General features: G+C 43.1%; 1 protein-coding gene across 1 annotated transcript in view; it reads left to right on the forward strand.

Moving 5' to 3' along the window:
* HSD17B4 (hydroxysteroid 17-beta dehydrogenase 4) overlaps positions 1 to 20,445 on the forward strand; it is a 640,476-nt gene that overhangs the window by 32,198 nt on the left and 587,833 nt on the right. The window contains exon 2 of the mRNA XM_069226895.1: positions 18,747 to 18,800. Coding sequence (XP_069082996.1) covers positions 18,747 to 18,800 — 54 coding nt within the window. The remainder of the gene's footprint in view (positions 1 to 18,746; positions 18,801 to 20,445) is intronic.

The following is a 20,445-nucleotide window of genomic DNA, read 5'->3' on the forward strand; positions in this document are numbered from 1 at the left end:
CAATTTTGGGGTGCAAGAGAAACTATGGGTTAGTGGGGATGCTCCTTTGATTGAAATTATTGCTATTGTTAAGAAAGCAGAGTTATCTAAACAATGCCGCGCATAAACCTGGTATGAAGAAAAATCAGAAGGAAAAAAACACCTTGTGCTACATGTGTGGTAACAAGGGACTTGTCGCAAGGGACAAATGTTGTCTGGCAGTTAAATCAAAATGTGCATTTTGTGGTGTCTTGGGGCATTTTGCCAAAGTATGTAGGTAGAAAGCTAACAATTCCATTGTTAAGTGTGTTGGAGTAAGACAAGAATGCCAGGTTGACGAGTCTGAGACAGAAGATGTGGATTGTATTTTATGCATAGAGAATATTGTATTAGGCATTGATGGGTTACATAAGAAGCCCTTATGTGATATAAATATAGGGGGGGGTATCATTTTGGATGGTGGTAGATTCATGATCCCCGTGCACTATTATCTGTAGTGATGTATGGGAGGAAAAGTTTGCTAAACTTTATGGAAGTGGGTTATCATCTTCTTGCATTCAACCTGTTACATTTCGAGTTCAAAGGGAGTGTGGCACCCGGCACTTTGTTTGTGGCAGAAAAGGGACCTTCGGTGTTGGGGTGGAAGGATCAAGGGGCTTTAGGGGTCATTTTGAATCCCAGAAGTGGCACACAAGTGTTGTCGCTGGAGGAGCCTGGAAAGTTCTTGGAAGGGGAGTTGTTGAAGAAATTTCCCCAAGTTTTCTGTGGTAAAGTGGGCAAAGTATTCAAATTTAAGCATAAAAATGTAGTTATAGAAGGTGCTACTCCTGTGTGCTAGAAAGTGAGGGGTATTCCATTCAGTGTGGAGACGCTGTTATGTGTGAGTTGGACAGATTGGAGAATGATGGTATAATAGATCACATTGAAAGTGCAGAATGGTTGGCACCTTTAGTAGTGGCTCGTAAAGCTAATGGAGAAATTAGGCTCTGTGTGGATTTGAGAGAACTAAACAAATGTGTTGTGGTTGATAAATTTCCTCTCCCCAAGATTGACTGGCTGTTGACTAAATCTAAGGGGTGTCAGTGGTTTTTAACTATTGATCTTAAATCTGCGTATCATCAGATCCTGCTGCATCCTTCTAGTAAAGGTTCACATCCTTTATCACACCTTTTAGGTGTCATAGGTTTGTTCGTATGCCGTTCGGGCTAGCTTCCGATGCAGCTGTGTTTCAATGGCTGATGCACAAGATTTTGGGTGACTTGGAAGGAGTCACTTATTTTCAAGATGACATACTCATCATGGGGAAGGATAAAATAGAACACAATACTAAGTTAATGCTGGTTTTGGAAAGGCTTGCTGAAAATGGGCTTACAGTTGAGCTCAATTATTGCAAGTTTGCTAGGGAACCCGTTGCCTATCTGGGACATGAAGTTGGTATTCTTTACGAAGGAAAGAATTTTGCCAGCGATCAGGAATGCTCCTGCTCTGAATTCTAAAGATGGAGTTAGGTGCTTTTTAGGACTGGTTGAATTCTATATGCAAAATTTTTAGAACACTTTTCGACAAACTCAAGAGTTAAGACAACTGATTAAAGAGAAACAGGAATTTAAGTGGGATGATGAACTGAAAAATTATTTTGAATAAATTAATCAGAAAATTTGTTTGGCAATTCCTCTACAAGGATTTGACAACCAAGAACAAAATATACTAACTGTTGATGCTAGTAGAAAAGGTCTCGGGCGATACTTACACAGAAATCAAAGGAAGGTTTTGATAGTACAATTGCATTTGCTTCACATGCTTTATCGTCTACGGAAGAGAAGTTTTCTGTTATCGAAAAGGAAATGCTGGCAGCAGTTTGGAGCATGGACAAGTTCAGACATTACCTACGGGGTTCTAAATTTGTGTTGAGGACAGATCATAAACCTTTGGTTAAAGTTTTAACGACGCAAGGCGTCATGAAAGCTACTTCCCCGCATTTCTAGAATGTCATTATGATTATTAGACTATGTTTGTGATGTTGTACATCTACCAGGCATAAGAAACAAAGTGGCTGATTATTTGAGCCGTTCACCTTTACCCAATCAAGGAAGCAATGTAGGCGAGTGGGAGGATAATAGTTTTGCCATAGCAGATGTAGTTGAGGTTGACCTTATCAATGGGAGAATAATGTTGTTGGTAGGGAGGAATGAATATTGGCTTACAACAATAACAATATCTTACAGAATATGAAGGGTTATGTTAGAGGTGGCTGGCTGTGCAAGAATAAATTGGCCCAAGATTACATTAAGTGGTGGGAAGTCAGGGATGAAATGACTATTAATGATGATGACTTCCTTATGAGAGGTGATAAGATGGTACCCCCGGAGGGTTTCAGAGAGAAAATTCTTGAAGTGACTCAGGAGGGTCATCTGGGAATTATTAAGTCAAAGAAAAGAGTGAAAATGCCGTTTTGGTGGCATGGGTGAGATGGTGATATTGAAAGAGTGGTGCGGAATTGCATGGTGTGTGCTAATGCTGACAAATCCTCAAAGGTGTTTAGACCCGCCTTAGGTATGGGTTCGTGTCCGGATGGCCCATGGGAAGATGTAGCCGTAGACATACTGGGTCCAATAACCAATTCTGTTGACTCCAAATATGTGATTGTTTTATCAGATCTTTATTCTAAGTGGCCTGAATACAAAGTTTGTGAGAGGATTGACTCATCTGAAGTAATCTCGTTTGTATCTGGCTTGTTTTTGAGGGAAGGCATTCCAAGATCCATTTTGAGTGACAATGGACCTCAGTTTGTGTTTGAGAAGTAGAAGAAATTCTTAGCTAGGAATGGCATTAACCGGTTCTGTGCCCAGGACGTAATGGTTACGTCCTGAGGCACAGTGCTGCTGTTCCCAGGATGTAACCATTACGTCCTGGTCTCAGAGCCCAGAGGGAGCGCTAGCGCTCCCTCTGTGGGGTTCCCCCCCAGTGAAGTCAGCGCGCCAAATAAGGTCGCCCAATAAGGAGGCTATCGGGGACGCTGTCAGGCGGGTAGGTTTAATAACCTACGAGCGACGTGATAATTAATGTCAGTTCCAGTTCCTGACATGCGATTCCTAGGAGCTCTATCCTGATATCGGGATGGGCGACCTTATTTGACATAGCAAGTAGATAAAAGTAAGTGACTGTTTTTGTATTCCTCTCCCGAGTAGGGTCAACATTATTTCATTTTGGAGAAGTTGTAAAAGTATTTTTGGTCCTGATGAAGTGTCAATGGATCCAGCTGGACCACCAGATGCGAAACATGTAGACCTGATGACTAGAGGCGCCATAATTGGTTTAATCCTTGTAGACGGGTCTCGGAGACTCGTCTACTCCTTCCGTGAACCGGAACCCTTCAGCCAACCTCGTCACGTCAGTTCTGCGTTCCCATGGTAACATGGGAACGCTATGTGACGCATCGGAAACGGACTTCCGGATACGGGGCAGTGAAAAGAAGACGGACTCCCAGGAGAGGGGAGAGGACGCCACGGAGCAGAGGAAGGAAGACGGAGACCCGAACAAGGAAGAACAGGACGAGCGAGGACTCTTCTCAGGAGCTGAGAAGACCAGCAACCATTCCAGCGAGACGCTGGAACAGAACACCCGAGGAACCCGCCACGACCCCAGAGGGTCGTGGCTTTCCAAGGTACGGTCCCTCCTGGGGACGAGGGAGGCCACAGCTAAAGGGGCACAGGGGAAGGGACCAGGGGAGGTGGGAGAGGGGAAAAGGAGTGTGACACCTACCCACTAGCAAGAGCACTTCTCACCCTCTAATTGGGAAGCACTAAGAAATATTACAGGCACTAATAGAAAGACCCCCACAAACCCCCTTTTCTTCACACTCACAGTGGGATACCCTCACTCTCTCCCTCTGGGAGATCCTTCCCCACCTACTACCCTAAGAGTACCCCAGAACCACCCACCAACTTACCTTCGCGTTTTCTGTTTATTTTTTCGGTAAAACGCGCTGGAGCATCCAGAACCTGACAAATAGCCGTCTTAGAAGAGAGAAAAGGAAATAAAGAAGGACAACACTTAACGGAGGACTGAAACACAACCCCAAGAGCTACAAGAAACATAAAACGGATACTGGACTGTATTTACAATTGGAAAGAAAATTAAAATATTGGCTTACCTACCAAATTATTTAGTCTCAGCCCTCTTTTGTACCGCCAAAGCCTGCCACAGTGGTGTCAGAAGTGGGATTTTATTTCCCGAAGGCTATTTGGCGGTATATACAATGAGTGACAAACTCACCCTAGAGGACATGATTAAACAACTGGCGGAAGGCCAGCATCATTTACAACTAGTATGGGAGGCACACCAACGAGAGGCTAAGGAAGACAGGGAGGCCCTAAAAAGCCAAGCCACTATCTTGGCAAACAACCAGCTTGTACATGAGACTGCGCTGCAGAAATTAACAGACACCATAGCAGCCAGCAAAGTACACCCCAATGTCCCGAGCTCTGTTTTACAAATATTCCAGGAAGGGGAAGACCCGGACTACTTCTTTACCAACTTTGAACGGGTGGCTTCCTCCGCTTAATGGCCGGAGGAACGATGGGACAGTACATCGCACCATTACTCACGGGAATTCTACAGACGGCCTACCAAGCTGCTAATCCGGGAGGTACCACCCCATACAAGGACATAAAAAGGAGTATATTGGAAAGGGTTGGTCATGATGTAGAATATTATAGATTAAAGTTCCGGAAGGTGAAATGGGGACAGAATGAGGATCCGCGTACCTTTTACTTCCGGGTTAAAGATTTAGCACTAAAATGGTTGGGCCCTATAGGAACCACCAGGGAAGATGTCATAAAAACAATTATCCTTGAACAGTATTTGGATTCATTACCCAGCAGTACTAAAAATTGGATAAGGCAACATCCCAAGGTAGATACTACGGAGCTTGCTATAGATCTGGCTTGTGCTTACCACCGGTCTACAGATGTGAAACTCCTACAGCCCAGACCAGCCATAAAACCCATACCACCACCACCAAAACCCACCCTGAGGTACCCACTGGAAGATGCTGGGACGCATAAGCAGGGGGAGGGTCATCCAATGCATCTACCACAGTGTTTTAATTGTGGGGAATGGGGTCATATAGCAAGGTTATGTCCCAGAAAATCAGATGGGGCTGAGCCCATGGAAATAGGGGTTACCCGACGCAGGGTATTATGTACGGGAGAGGGGAATTCAAAAGTCATAAAAATAAACGGACGCTTCCTCTCTGCCCTCATTGATTCGGGTTGTAGTCAATCCGTAATCCGAAAAAATTAAATAGACCCCATAGACTTGACCTCAAGCCAGTGGGTCACTATTTGTTGTATACATGGCGATAAAGAACAGTATCCCCTGGCAATAGTCGAGCTGGAATGGGGTGAATATCACAACTTCCTCCCGGTAGGAGTTATGGACCAATTGATTGAAGACTGTATTATCGGGACTGATTATATCCGGTTCCATCATCTACTTGACCGAACCCGAACCCAGAGTGGTGGACTGAAGCCCCGTTTTCCGATAGCTTTATTGAATGCCCCCCAAGCCGCAGAAAGCTCACCAGAAGTGAGAAACAACAAGAGAAATTGAAATTTCAGGAAGCCCGAGAGGAAAAAAAACCAAACAGGGTGGTAGCAGAGACTAGTAACGCTCCGGTATCCTTTCGAACCTGCCAGAGAGAAGACCCCACACTCACTCACTCACTCATGCTTGGAGAACAGCAAAAAATGAAGCCACGAATGAGGTGGGTCCTTATTTCCTAGTACAGAAAAACCTTCTTTATAGAATCACCACATCTACCACAGGAGAACTCAAACAACAATTAGTGGTTCCAGAATTACATAGGAACCAAGTACTCTTCCCAGCACATAATCAGCCAGGAGGGGGCCATTTCGGTAGAGAAAAAACTGATGTTTTATTGGGCGGGGGTCTACGCCCACATTCGGAGGTACTGCTTACAATGTCCCAGGTGTCAACTCAAAGAGCCAGGAATACCGAGAAAAGCACCCTTACAGCCTCTACCCATCATTGACATTCCCTTTAGCAGGGTGGGTATGAATTTAATCGGCCCACTACTTCCATCATCCAGGGGACACACCTACATTCTAGTCATAGTAGACTATGCGACGAGATACCCTGAAGCCCTTCCCCTATCAAGTATGACTACCAAAACGGTGGCACAAGCCATTATAATAGTCTTTGGTCTAGTGGAACGCTATACCCGTACCATAAAGACACTATTGAGGAAAATAGTAGACGACTCTGGAAGGGATTGGGACCAAAAGTTACCCTTAGTTCTTTATGCCATCCGAACACCCGAACAGTCCTCTACGGGTCATAGCCCATTTGAATTGGTCTTTGGAAGACAACCACGTTGTCTTCTGGACATGGCAGCTGAAACCTGGGAAGAGGAGGAAGAGGAGGGGAGACCATTGCTAGAATATGTCCATAAGCTAAAAACCCACTTACAAAACCTATGGGAGGATGTACGGCGACTTCTCGAGAAGGCCCAAGACAATCAAAAAGTCTTTTACGACAAGGGAAGTAAGTTACGAACATTTCTCCCGAATGATCAAGTCCTTATCATGCGACCAACGTCTGAGCAAAAACTATTAGCTCGATGGCAGGGACCCTATAGAGCAGTCTCTCCCGTCACGTATCTTATAGAGCTAAGTGCCCACCCCAAAAGTACCCAAATCTACCACGTAAACCTCTTAAAAAAAATGGGAACCCGTAGATAGGTTAGACACTCAAACAGGGAACGGATGCTTTATCTCACCATGCAAAGATATAGATGTAGAACTTTTCCCTTTGGAAAGACAACCGCCGGAGAGTAATCCCTGTATTAACAGTTCTCTAACCGAAACTGAGAAGGAACAACTGTCCGCTCTGTTAAAACAACACTCACATTTCTTTTCTGACATACCTGGAAGAACCTCATTGATCCATCACAAAATAAAAACACCCTCAGGACAGACTATCCGGCTTCGACCTTATCGCATTCCCGAGGCCAGGAAACATGTCATTGAGGAAGAAATAGAGAAAATGATAGCCCTAGGAGTAATTGAACCCTCTGTTAGTCCTTGGAGTTCTCCAGTATTTCTGGTTCCAAAACCCGACGGGTCTGTCCGGTTTTGTATTGATTTCCGCAAACTCAATGACATATCACTATTTGACACATATCCTATCCCTCGTGTTGATGACGTCTTAGAAAAATTAGGCAAAGCGAAATATCTGTCCACATTAGATCTAACTAAGGGGTACTGGCAGATTCCACTTGCTCCTGAAGACAAAGAGGAAACAGCCTTCTCCACACAATCCGGCCTATATCAGTTCACAGTTTTACCCTTTGGTCTACACGGAGCCCCTGCTACCTTCCAACGGTTGATGGACCGGTTGTTAAAACCCTTTCAAACCTTCTCAGCAGCCTATTTAGATGACGTTGTCATTTATAGTGATACCTGGCTGGATCACCTCCGGCATCTCAACCAGGTGTTCACTACCCTTGCGGAAGCCGGGCTAACGGCTAATCCAAAAAAGTGCGTATTAGGGAATACGAAAATCTCCTATCTAGGCTATATGATAGGCAATGGGACCCTCCAACCACAAAAAAAAATAAAAATTGAGGCCATAATGCAAGTCCAACCCCCAAAAACCAAGAAAGAATTACGATTCTTTTTAGGACTGGTGGGCTATTACCGTAGATTCATACCCAGATACTCCACTATCGCTGCTCCTCTTACTGATCTACTGGCCAAACACCGCCCCAACACGTTAGTCCCGTTTTCAGACTCTCAGAGGAGTAGTTTTGAACAGTTAAGGACGTCCCTTACCACAGACCCAGTATTACAATGTCCTGATTTCTCTAGACCATTCCATCTTTATACTGACGCTTCTAACATCGGTCTCGGGGCTGTGCTCACTCAACCTGATAAGGAAGGACTTGACCACCCGGTTGTCTTTATCAGTAGGAAACTTCTTCCACGCGAATGCCATTACCCCACCATTGAGAGAGAGTGTTTGGCCATTAAATGGGCTGTAGAGAACTTGCAATATTACCTTCTCGGCAGGCCTTTTGTACTGTATACTGACCACGCTCCTCTTACTTGGCTTGCTTCCCACAAGGACTCCAATTCCAGAGTGTTAAGGTGGTTCCTTGAACTCCAACCTTTTACCTTCCAGGTGCGCCATGTCCCGGGTTTTCAGCAGGGCCCGCCGATTACCTGTCTCGGTTTCCCTCCTCCTCTTCGGTCCTCAACCAGGACCGTTCATGGGATGGGGTGTGTAGACGGGTCTCGGAGACCGCGTCTACTCCTTCCGTGAACCGGAACCCTTCAGCCGACCTCGTCACGTCAGTTCCGCGTTCCCATGGTAACATGGGAACGCTATGTGACGCATCGGAAACGGACTTCCGGCTACGGGGCAGTGAAAAGAAGACAGACTCCCAGGAGAGGGGAGAGGACGCCACGGAGCAGAGGAAGGAAGACGGAGACCCGAACAAGGAAGAACAGGACGAGCGAGGACTCTTCTCAGGAGCCGAGAAGACCAGCAACCATTCCTGCGAGACGCCGGAACAGAACACCCGAGGAACCCGCCATGACCCCGGAGGGTCGTGGTTTTCCAAGGTACGGTCCCTCCTGGGGACGAGGGAGGCCACAGCTAAAGGGGCACAGGGGAAGGGACCAGGGGAGGTGGGAGAGGGGAAAAGGAGTGTGACACCTACCCACTAGCAAGAGCACTTCTCACCCTCTAATTGGGAAGCACTAAGAAATATTACAGGCACTAATAGAAAGACCCCCACAAACCCCCTTTTCTTCACACTCACAGTGGGATACCCTCACTCTCTCCCTCTGGGAGATCCTTCCCCACCTACTACCCTAAGAGTACCCCAGAACCACCCACCAACTTACCTTCGCATTTTCTGTTTATTTTTTCTGTAAAACGCGCTGGAGAATCCAGAACCTGACAAGTAGCCGTCTTAGAAGAGAGAAAAGAAAACAAGGAAGGACAACACTTAACGGAGGACTGAAACACAACCCCAAGGGCTACAAGAAACATAAAACGGATACTGGACTGTATTTACAATTGGAAAGAAAATTAAAATATTGGCTTACCTACCCAATTATTTAGTCTCAGTCCTCTTTTGTACCGCCAAAGCCTGCCACAATCCTCTTGCGTAATTGTTGAGAGCACGTGAGCATTACCACTCACCCTTTTGACTCTCACTTCGTTTTTAATCTTGGTCTCCAACTTATTAGCACTGATTAAAATTTATGATTAACACTATATGATGGATAACCAATTTTATTATTTTATTCTCTCCACTGTTGCTTGAGTACCTGAATTTTGTTACTCCATTTATATGATCTAATTCCATCTATTAGAGCAATACAGTTCAGAGCCCCCCTCGGGGAGCCCGTTAGGCATTGCAGCACCGGCCTAACGAGGAGCTTTCCCAATGATGAAGCTAGTCATCCAGTGTGATGCTTGAGAGTTCTCGCTGCTGTCGAATTAGGTCTCCCTCCTCCTCTTCTTCTTGATTGGAACAGTGTACCTCTTTTTCTTTAGAATTCATATTGGGAGACTGTACACTGGACCATTAACCTCCCGGTCCCTTCTCTTTGTTCCTTTCTACACAAATTACCCCTTGCTGAATTCAGAATTTTGTCTACTTTTCAGAAATGTTGCGGTTTCTGGGATCCAGCATTGGTTTCATGCCCATTTCTGTCACTGACTGGAAGGAGGCTGAAAGCACAAAAAATCGTAAAAATGGGGTATGTCCCAGTAAAATGCCAAAATTGTGTTGAAAAATTGGGTTTTCTGATTCACGTCTGCCTGTTCCTGAAAGCTGGGAAGCTGGTGATTTTAGCACTGCAAACCCTTTGTTGATTACATTTTCAGGGGAAAAAACACAAGCCTTCTTCTGCAGCCCCTTTTTCCCATTTTTTTTTTTTTTTTTTTTTTTTTAAACGAAATTGTCACTGTATTTTGGCTAATTTCTTGGCCTCCTTCTGGGGAACCCACAAAGTCTTGGTACCTCTAGAATCCCTAGGATGTTGGAAAAAAAGGACGCAAATATGGCGTGGGTAGCTTATGTGTACAAAAAGTTATGAGGGCCTAAGCGCGAACTGCCCCAAATAGCCAAAAAAAGGCTCGGTACAGGAGGGGGAAAAGGCCTGGCAGCGAAGGAGTTAAGGAGAAACATACTCTAGTTTACCATCCAGCTGGCTATGGGGCTGTAGAACGCTTCAACTGAGTGATTATGGGTTCTGTACGGGCAGCCATTGGTGCAAGTATGGATTGGGAAAGAGAATTAGCAAGCATGGTGTGGGTTTACAGGATTACTCTGACCATCACGGGATATAGTCCTTTTAAGATACTTAGGGGAAGGGAGCCATACACTAAGGATAATAGAGCTTGGTTAAATCTGAAGATTCAGAGTAAGTGGTCCCCTGCTATGGTCAAGAACAACATTTTAAAGGCACAAAGAGCTTATAAGGAACATTCCGATATAAATCGCAGCATAAAAGAGGTAATACTAGAGCCAGGGGATTGGGTGAAAGTAAAATTGGCGAGTAAAACACTGAAAGGGAATAGCAAGTTCTCTAATCCTCTTCAGGTTAAGAAGATGTTTAGGAGTTCGGCTTTATTGAGTGATGGGAAAGTGTGGCATTATGGTATATTATTAGCTAAATGTACTGGAATAGTGAAGCGGAACCAAGGGAGGGATGTGTTGGAGAAATCAGTATCTGATTTTGAATGGTTATGGCCAGATGTGGTGGGTGGAGAGGAGAAGCACCTACAAGTTGAACAGGAACTTCCGTTGGTACATGATCGAAAGGAACCCGCTGTGGTTTCTACTCAGGTTAGCTACCAGAGGGAATGGCCTCCATTGCCCCCAGTACATGAACGGCAAGAACATGGGTCGGTGTCCACTTGGGGTAGCAACCAAAATATTTTGCCTCCGGTTACTACCTGTAGTGGTAGGGCGGTAGGACAACCAAGGAAGTATCAAGATTTTGTGTTAAATGTCTAAAACCTATGTGCAATTCTATTTTATTTCTTTATTCATGTATCTTTGACTTGTTGATATCTTCAAACATGCTTAGTGAAGTTCATTTATTTGTTATTGTTAAAGGAGGAGGATATGTAGTATTGTAAGCACGTGCTTTTATATCTGCACGCCGTTATAGTAGTGGAATCTTGTATGGGGATTTGAGAATGGAAGGTCGTTGTGTATAGACCGAGATGGATGTGTGAGGGCCTGCTCTCAATAAAGGATTACTACCTTTTCTGACTCTGAACGAAATTACACTACATACGCGACTTAACATTCCAAGTTCAGAGTAAACAGTCCTCAGACCCCCAATTTGAACTCATACACATTTCACATGGTAGTAGCTGACGAACTTTACATGAGGAAAAATGTTTGTGATTTCATATTGTGTAGTTTACGAAAAGGAAAATTATGTTTTGCCTTGCGATACCAAGTGTTAAAACCAAAATCTCATGGTATCCCTCCTTACAAGCGCAAAACTCAGAATGGGGAGGTAGTCACTCAAGGATAGATCATGCAAGGTGTCGTAATGGATTTTCAACAGGGCAATTTTACTTTCCCATATTTCCAAGCAACCTGTAATGAGCGCAATAATGTATAATATTAACATCTGAATCTGCTTTGATTGCACAAAATATTATGTCACAAAATACACTGAAGTTGTTAATCTGCAATGGTTTCTGTAACTCCTGAAAATGGAAATGTCTATGAAAGAACATTACCAAAATAAGGTTGTTTTAACCTTGCATGCATCATACAAAGTACACCTCAGTATGTTGTTGTATTTCGTTTCTGCTAAAAACCCTCTTTCCTTTTGTGTTTTGTATGAGGATTGCATTTTAAAAATAGTTTATACTCGTTATAAATGAATAAATATACAGTTTCTACAGCTGTGTTTTAGAAACACCTGACCTAAATTTCTCCTTTAATGGACCTCCCCAACTATGCCCCAGCCAGGCTCATTAGTTTCAATTTACAGAATGTCACATTTTGTTGTCAAATAGAAACCTAGATCTGCAAACCAAAATCAGCATAATAAGTGAAAGTAGCAGTAGATTGGTCGTGTTTATTTTTAATTGCACCTACAAACTGACTTTACAGTTTAAATCATAGAATATACGTGTTGCTAGGAGATACTTCAAAAGCCTTATCATTTATCTTTTATTCAACTGCTGGTCTTATTCCATTAAAAGAGAGGATGCTGCAGCGCCCCAGTTCTAGTAGCACAGGTTAGCTCTGTAATGTATCCCTGTTGCAGTACAAGTCCGACAACTATAAAAGTCAGCAAAATTGTGGAGCTAATCTACCTACTGAAGGAAACTGTGGAAGCTTTCCTACCCTGCCTAGTTACACCAACAGTAACGCACGGAACAGAATGTCGCTAACCTATCCAAAAATGCTTTTGCTATCTAGGCAGTGATCTTCCTCTTAAGAAAGCAAAATATGACAGGAAATACAATTTCCTGGGAAAATTAAAATGTAGGCAGTTTAAGCTCAACTTGGATTTTTTTGTTCAAATAAAGCTGTGAAATATTCTGGAAACCCATCTTTCTCCTTCAAGAAGGACTCCAGGGTGTGCGCTGAAGCCCTGGACCACGGGTAGACAATGAACAAACTGCCAGACCCAGCTCCAACCCCCATCCTGTAAGTGTTGAACAACGGATGCAGCAGCACAGGAGAGCAGTTGCTGTCCATTTAACTGTAATATAAATTCTCCCTAGGCTGCTGGATTTGCGGTGTTCTTTCTAGAGAGGCCCTTCTGTTATAAGCCCAACCACACAATTTACAGAGCGGAAAGGTTACTTAACCAAAAGAATAGAGACCCTCAAACAACTATAGGTGGATGATGTGGTAGACTCTAAAGCAGGAGACCCACTCTGTGCACTAGCATAGTAACCTATGCCTCAGCCAGAACCAAGCCACCAGCTCTGTCTCTGCTTGTTCTTCCTGGACTGTCCGCTGTACCTGATGCATTAGAACAATAGTTGGAAAAAAGTAAAGAAGGCTGCTGCCCACCACAGTGTCCACTCATCTGTACCCCAAGCACCTTTTGGGTAGAAACACACGGTCTAATGCTTCAAACAAGTCAAGGATAGGATACCTGAATAGCGGTCCTATCTCTTGGAACAGCCTGAAGGTTGCTGACAAGTCTTTGGACACTGAAAGTTCTTATAAGCTAGCCTGCACAAACGTTATCCTTCACACAGATGTGCACTGTATTAATTGATAGTATGCGTCCTTTCACACGTCTTGCCAAGCGGAATCTGAGTTGCACCAGAGCATTGTGCAAGGAGTCTGCTGTGTTGGTGATGGGCCATATGGATACTGTGGTGCCCAAGCTGACATGTGCTGGACACCTGTAGTAGGCTATGTATTAGAAACGAGTTCTGGTGAGCGCTGAATTTCCTGCTAATTTGCTTCATTGTAAGAATGATCTCATAATCTTCCAGGCACCCCAGACCATAGTTTGATTGAAAGCCCGAGCACCCTCCCACACCATCACTCTGTAGTAATATGAGCTATGGGCCTTCAAATCATCTGTCCTCGAAATCAGGAAGACAAAATAACTTGTCTGTCCCTGGATCCTGAGCCACTGTCTTACTAATAAATTGTTGAGTATATAAAGCTAGTCCGAAGCCTCTCTGCATTCTATTCTAGTAAAAAATGTGGTATATCTCGGTCTTTAAACTTGACCCGGTGTAGGTGGGTGTTATGACGACTAGAGGAATTTCTTTTAGTTGACAAGAAACATAACCCGTGTCAAAGTCCTGTCTACTGTACTCATGTCCTGGGTAACCCAGGACAGCTACAGGAAAAGGAAGTTTCAGCCATCCAAGGGAAAGAGGCTATACCTCCTGGTGATGCAAGTTATCTGCCACTATTGTGAAGAAGACCAGTGACGATATGAACCTAAATCACTGATTTAATATAGGACTCTTCTGCTGTGATCTGCCATCACATTAGTTTGTAGCTAGCTCTGTCCTTTTTGACTGCTGCTGAGGCTAAGGCATGAAGAAGACCCCTTTGTCTGCTGATAGTGACAATGTTGATGAGGTCACTCGGCAAGATAGCCTCAACTGCCCAGAGGTCTGAAATTGATGTTTTGAAAGAAGTGAAGACTGGTTCACACCAGCCTGTTTACCTACCAGATGAGCATAAGAAGAAGTGATGATGATTTTATGATTGCATAGTCTGTGATTTTGAGAATGCCATAGGTTTGAATGAGGAGGATAGATACAGGGATGTCTGGTGACAGCTTGATGTTTTGGAAGACCCTTTAAAACACTTGTTTGTTTCACTGCCCCTAATCCTTGACTAATCCTCGAGTAGCTTCATCTGCTGCATAGGGATTTTGAAAGTTCGACTTTTCTGTCCTTCATCTGTGTGCCAGTGAAACAGGTGGAGTTAGAATGAAAATTCCTGCCCTAAAGATGTTCATCCAACCAAAGGTCATATCTAAAAGGAACTCTACTTTGTTCATCCTGTCGAAGGCCAGAGCATTCAACACTTCCATGTCAGGTGTGATAATTCTAATCTGCAAATGGATTAAAGGGAATTCCGGTTGCCCCTGTTTCCTGTGCTTGTAGACCCTGTGGTATTGCCACACCTTGTCCTGCTTGTAGGCTGCAATTTACATTACATCTATAAGACTGAGAAAAGCCAACATGTCTCCCTGGGCAGTTTTGACCCAAGTTCGAGTTCTGCCTGTTGATGTCATAACCCTAAACTTGAATGTCTGGTCTATCTTTTTTCCCCAAAAGACACCTTGTTGCGATCTGTGACCTCAGCTTTAGATTGTGCTGGAATCTGCCTCGCAAGAGTGGAAAATCTGATCGCTGCTGCACTGCATGTCTGTAGAATTTATCCTGCTGACCATTTGTTCTCTCCATCACCTCAAAGAAAGAAATGTCAAGGTTGAAGTGCCCTGCACTGCTGGGTGGGTGGGGTGTATAGGGGAGAGAGTGTCAGAGTGAGTGAGAGAGAGTTAGAGTTATATATAGCGTTATATATAGAGAGAGTTAGAGTTGTATAGAGAGAGAAAGTTCTAGAGAGCTATAGAGAAAGAGATAAAGTTATAGAGGGAAAGAGTTACAGAGAGAATTAGACTGGGTCAATGACTAAAGATGACAATTAAATCTTGGTCCCAAAAAAATGAGTGCTAGTGGCCACCATCTGCAAAGATCAACACAAATTAAGTGTGTCACTAAGTCACCAACACAGCCGTCTCTTCAAAAAAAAAAAGTTGATTGTGATGTTTAATGTTTATATCATTATCTTATTTCTTGCATTCTCCTTGACATAAAACATATACATTTAATTTCCTTAAGTGAATTACATGTGCTTTTTTGATGAATCACAAGCAAATCTGTTTTCCTTTTTAAAGTGTAATAGCAGCAGAGCAAGAAAAAATTATACTGTGTCTAAAATAACCGCCAATTGTTTTTTCCATATACGGCGGGTGCAAAGTGCGCCTTCTTGTCTTGTTCCTCCGCATACGATGGAACCAGTGCTCACCTGTGGGTTAGAAATGGATTCTGTAACAGAAAAGATAAAACTACCTTATCTGTGATGGACCTGCATCTCTGATGAGCTTTGGAGGACTGCATACTATGGACTATCAGCAGATACACATGCACTTTGATATTTCAGCATTAGTTATTATCAATAAAACGCTATAGTTTCCACACTCGCTTAAATTGTGGTCCTAAGCGACATCAGTCCCATTTTGGAATTAAAATAGTGAAACCCAGAATAATAAGCAATAATACCACACTTCAAATAATCAAGCAGTGATATTCATACACTTTGTTACAAGAGCAAAACCGCATGTGTAAGGAATGGGGTGTGTAAGAAACCTAATGTATTAAGCTGAGATCATACTGTAAAATCTCAAAAGCTACTGGATTATGGTAACACATGATCAACTAACCGACCTCTATACCAGCAGAGAACAAGAACAAAATGCTGCTGACCAGTACATAATTAAGCTTAGAATCTAAGGGTCCGATTTAAAACAGGCTGCAAATTGCACTCCAAGTTTTTGAGACTTGTCTGTAATTTTACGAAAAAACCTATGTACTAAAACATTGCATTTCAAAATCTCCAGTCCCAGTCGTCACAGAATATCCATCCAAAAATGGCTGCTAAATACCCATGAAGCCATTTGCGACCTCCCCTCTCCCCCCCCCCCCCCCCCCTACAGTGATGTCTTCCAACTCAAGAAAGATGCTGCTTTAACACATCAGCAACACACAGGAGGCGGGGGGAGCTTGGGGACGGACAGTTGGTACCAATTGCTTACCACTTCCTTTGAGGAGTTGCTAACTAGTTGGTAAATAATCCCTGGTTTGCGATTGCGATTCCTGTGTCAAATCATTGATGCATCTCATTGCAAGTTGCATGAGAAAGGGAAGCCCCTTTCATACCCCTTCAGAGTTGTAAATCGAAATGAGTCAGTATAAACCCCTTTTGCGTTTTACAAAGGGCTTTATGAATTGCTAAAGGGGTTTAGTATATTCCAAAAGAATCATTTAGCTGTTGCAAACCCTGTGACTTTGAGAATTGCATGGTTTGTAGTTACAAAGTAATTTTGTACATCTGTCCTAGACCTCCACAACTTCTTTAAACATCTTACATTGCTTCCTGAAAGAAAATACGTTTTAGGTATGGGCACTTCATTTCTAAATATAAAGCTGAACTAGCCCCTTACCTTCACGTCTTTATGAACTCCCCAAAACGTCATTATTTGAAAAGCATTTCTCTTTCCAGCAGCATGAGAATTAATTGAATGAAATCGAGGGGCACTGTTGGGTATTTTGTTCACATTAGAGTTTACTTAATAGGAAGTCAAACGTTTGTAGGCATACATGTTCTTGGATGTTTACAATAACGTTTAGAAGAGGCTGCAAGTGTTCAACTACTACCTTGGTTAGTAACTGGTAATCTTCATAAGTTGTATTTTCCCCCTCAGACTCTTTAATAAAACTCTTTTGCACCACTACTAAAATAAACTTTCCATGTCTACTGCATTGTGTAGGCTGTGTATCATTATAGTATATATTCCTCACTACCTGAAAATCCTCGGGACTTGGGTTCCAAATCCTTGGAGTACACAAGAGGAGGGCAAATGAAATGTAGACTGTTAAGAGAGACTAAGACTAATGCAGATTACATGCACATAATTGAGGCACTACTCGTGTGCCCATCTCTTTTGCCAACATCTTTGCTAATGGATGCATCCCAAGTTACCACATGGAAGATGTCTCAACCCCACTGAAATGTAATGCCAAAAGCTTTGCAGAACACCAATGTACAGAGACCCTTTCCCATAACCTTGAAGGACCATATTCTCTGACAGGAACTACCAAAATCACCACAAAGTTCTGCTTGCATGTTCTTCAAATATCACCCCGGGAACTCTGTGTCCCCTCCCAGGTTTTGGGTATGGGCTTTAGTAAATTGTCTTAAAACATACAGGAAAAGTAAAAGTGAAGGGAGGAGGGTATAAAGAACAGATCACCTGCCTCTTTAAGGAGGTAAACTGGGCAACTTTTTAGGTCTCGCCTATCAGACAGTGCTCACTGCCTGGTTGCTAAAGATCTATTGTGAATTTGTAGCGCAACAGCCAGCCTATTGCATACAATTGGTTGTCTTTATTTTCACTCTCATTTGCTTGCTTCGTATTTGATGGTTTGCTTCCCTCTTTTTGTGTTTGTCCCTCCTCTTCAGCATGGCCTCTTTACGACCTTTTTTGATTTGCTGATGAGTACACTTCAACTCCTCACAGTAAGGGAACTATCTTTTCATATTTTTATTCAACACTTCACGAGAGTGTCATTGTTTTCTAGCTCTCTATTTGCTTCTTTCCTCCTCACAAATGCATCTTTCGCTGCAGTATTTTTCCCCAGGCAGCTCTACTTGTCTCTGTGAGTACAGCCGCACGGTTATTTTTGTTAGGTATGTCTGAAGAGCAAGACTTCAAGGGCTGGTTTTGTTCTGTCACCTGCATTCTACCTATTTAGTGAAAGCACAAGCTCTGACACAGAAAGGCTTTTATAGAGCTGGTGGAATGGGCATTTGCTGCATTTACTCAGCTGAAGTCTGAGGTAGACGGTACTCTTAGCATGACACTTCTCCTGGAGGCCCATAATTTTCTCCTTTGGCTCCTACAGAGGACAAAATGGCTGTATCCTGTGAAAAGTAAATAAGATCTTGGCAAGCATTATCCTTTACATTATGACGCTTCGTAATTCTTTTAAAATCCTATTCAGTGTCCTGGGTCGAAAGTATTTGAAAAGTAAACAATGCCGTTCATAAATATTGTTGCATTATTTTGAAATGTGTGTTTTTTTTTAACAATACTTTATTAACCAAATTTGGAAAGCTAGATTACAAAAGTGCGACTTTTTGTCTTTGCATGTGCTTGTTTTGTACTGGTGTAACAAAAGTGGTTCTTGTAATTAGAAGAGTTCTCCTTTAGAAAGGTCTAGTACAGGAAAAAGAGGAACTGCAGATTCCCTAGTCTCTTCTTATGCATGTATCCTTAAAAAAACAATTATTGTGTTATTTATTGGTGGTGGTGCGGTTAGCTCCGCTAATATAATGAATCCCTTTAGGCTGTTTCTGTGGGCTTTGTTTTTAGTGTCTGGTTTATCTTCTACAATATATATTTTTTCTTTTTAACTAGGTTTGGGGCGAGCGTACGCCTTGGCGTTTGCAGAGAGGGGAGCCTCTGTAGTGGGTAAGTTCTGATCTGCATTATGCTTGCTGTCGGCAACCTTTGTATTTTCAAGACAAATAGCCATCCAAATTCAAAGTTCAGGCCTAATCTCACGTTATAATCTTTTGCAATAACTCTGTGACCAATACCCTTTGTACCTTTTTTTCTTGTTGGCAAAGGGTCATACCATTGGCCTAAGATTGCATCAACTTTATTACGCTGAGCAACTGTTAAAAATAAAACGATTTATTAAAAAAGAACTCTGTGACCAATAGCATGTCCTGCAGGTCAAACACACACTCTAAGATCGGGGCCTGCACATTGTATTTTATTGTACGCCATGGTCTACTCACTGCGGTAGAATGTCCTGTACCTTTGAAAACTGCAATACTGTCTGCAGGGTTCTCTTGCAGTAGAGACCGCTGGTGCTGGATTTATGTACCAAATCCTACCATAACGATACCACGCAAAAGATCCGTAATAGGTTTGCACGAGGTCCAGATCCTGTTGCCTGGAAGCACACAGTGGTTCTGGAAGACGTGCACATGATGCATTAAGTGACTTATGTAATGGGCCACATGTTATTGGCATTTAAGATTATTGTAAATTTTACCATTTGCCTGATCTAGTCCTCCAAAATATTTTTGCAGCTCAATACATATCAATGAAAAATTCAAGTGACGTGAGCCTTGCAATGTGCCAAGAGCCCTCCTCGCCTTTTTACAGGTTGAAATGCTCAGCTTTACAGCATCACAAGTTCTGCCTGCTGAAAAGCTGGTAATGAAGCTCCTGCAAATGAGTGAATGTTTTCATGACAGCTGTTGCACTATTTCTATGTTCAAAATCATTTTGCTATACATAATATTATTAAAGGCTTAGCCAGGTTTTGGCCTTCCAAACCCGCAGTCCTATCCCAAATGGCTTAAAGTAAATGCAAACTGTGCACAAAAATGAAGAGAGGAATTTGTGCATACTTAAATCTCAGAACCCAGAATGGGCTGAGGAAAAAGATCGGTCAACTGAGGCTGGCCTCTGCCAGCCCCACAATTGCTTGCTCACTAAAGTCAGAGTTTGCATCATTGTGGTAGGAATATTCTCCAAAGGTGCTCTTGCTGACACAGCGGGAACGCTTTCTGTGAAAATGTAATAATGGCAGAACTGCCTTTCCCCAACAACCTGGTCATAATTTCTTGTTTTCCGGAATCGAAAACCCAAAACTGGGAGTCTAACACCCGTCGGGGACATTTTACATTTTTCCTTACTCGGTACCAACATGCCTTGCATGACTAACTACACAGTAGTTACAATAAACAAATGATCTATGCCTACAGGTATGCCTTGTCTACCTCCTACAGTTTTAACTACTCACAACTAACCACACAGTGATGATTACAGAACTGCAGTTTTGCACTGTTTATCCAGGGGCGGCTCCTCCACTAGGCCAGCAGCAGCATCTGCAAACCCTTTAATACAAAACGATAATAAACTATGTTTATTATTGTTTTGTATTAAAAAGGGCGGGCCACAGACTGTGATGAGCACTGAGAGGAGTGCACTGTGCACTCCTCTCAGAGCACATGTGTGTTTGGCTGGCAGTCTCGGGGCGGCCAAACAGACATGCGCAGTAGGCTCTCTCCAACCTTGCACTGTGTTGCCGGGCTGGAGA

Source organism: Pleurodeles waltl, chromosome 1_1, assembly GCF_031143425.1.
Source record: "Pleurodeles waltl isolate 20211129_DDA chromosome 1_1, aPleWal1.hap1.20221129, whole genome shotgun sequence".
In the NCBI taxonomy this organism is placed as follows: Eukaryota; Metazoa; Chordata; class Amphibia; order Caudata; family Salamandridae; genus Pleurodeles; species Pleurodeles waltl.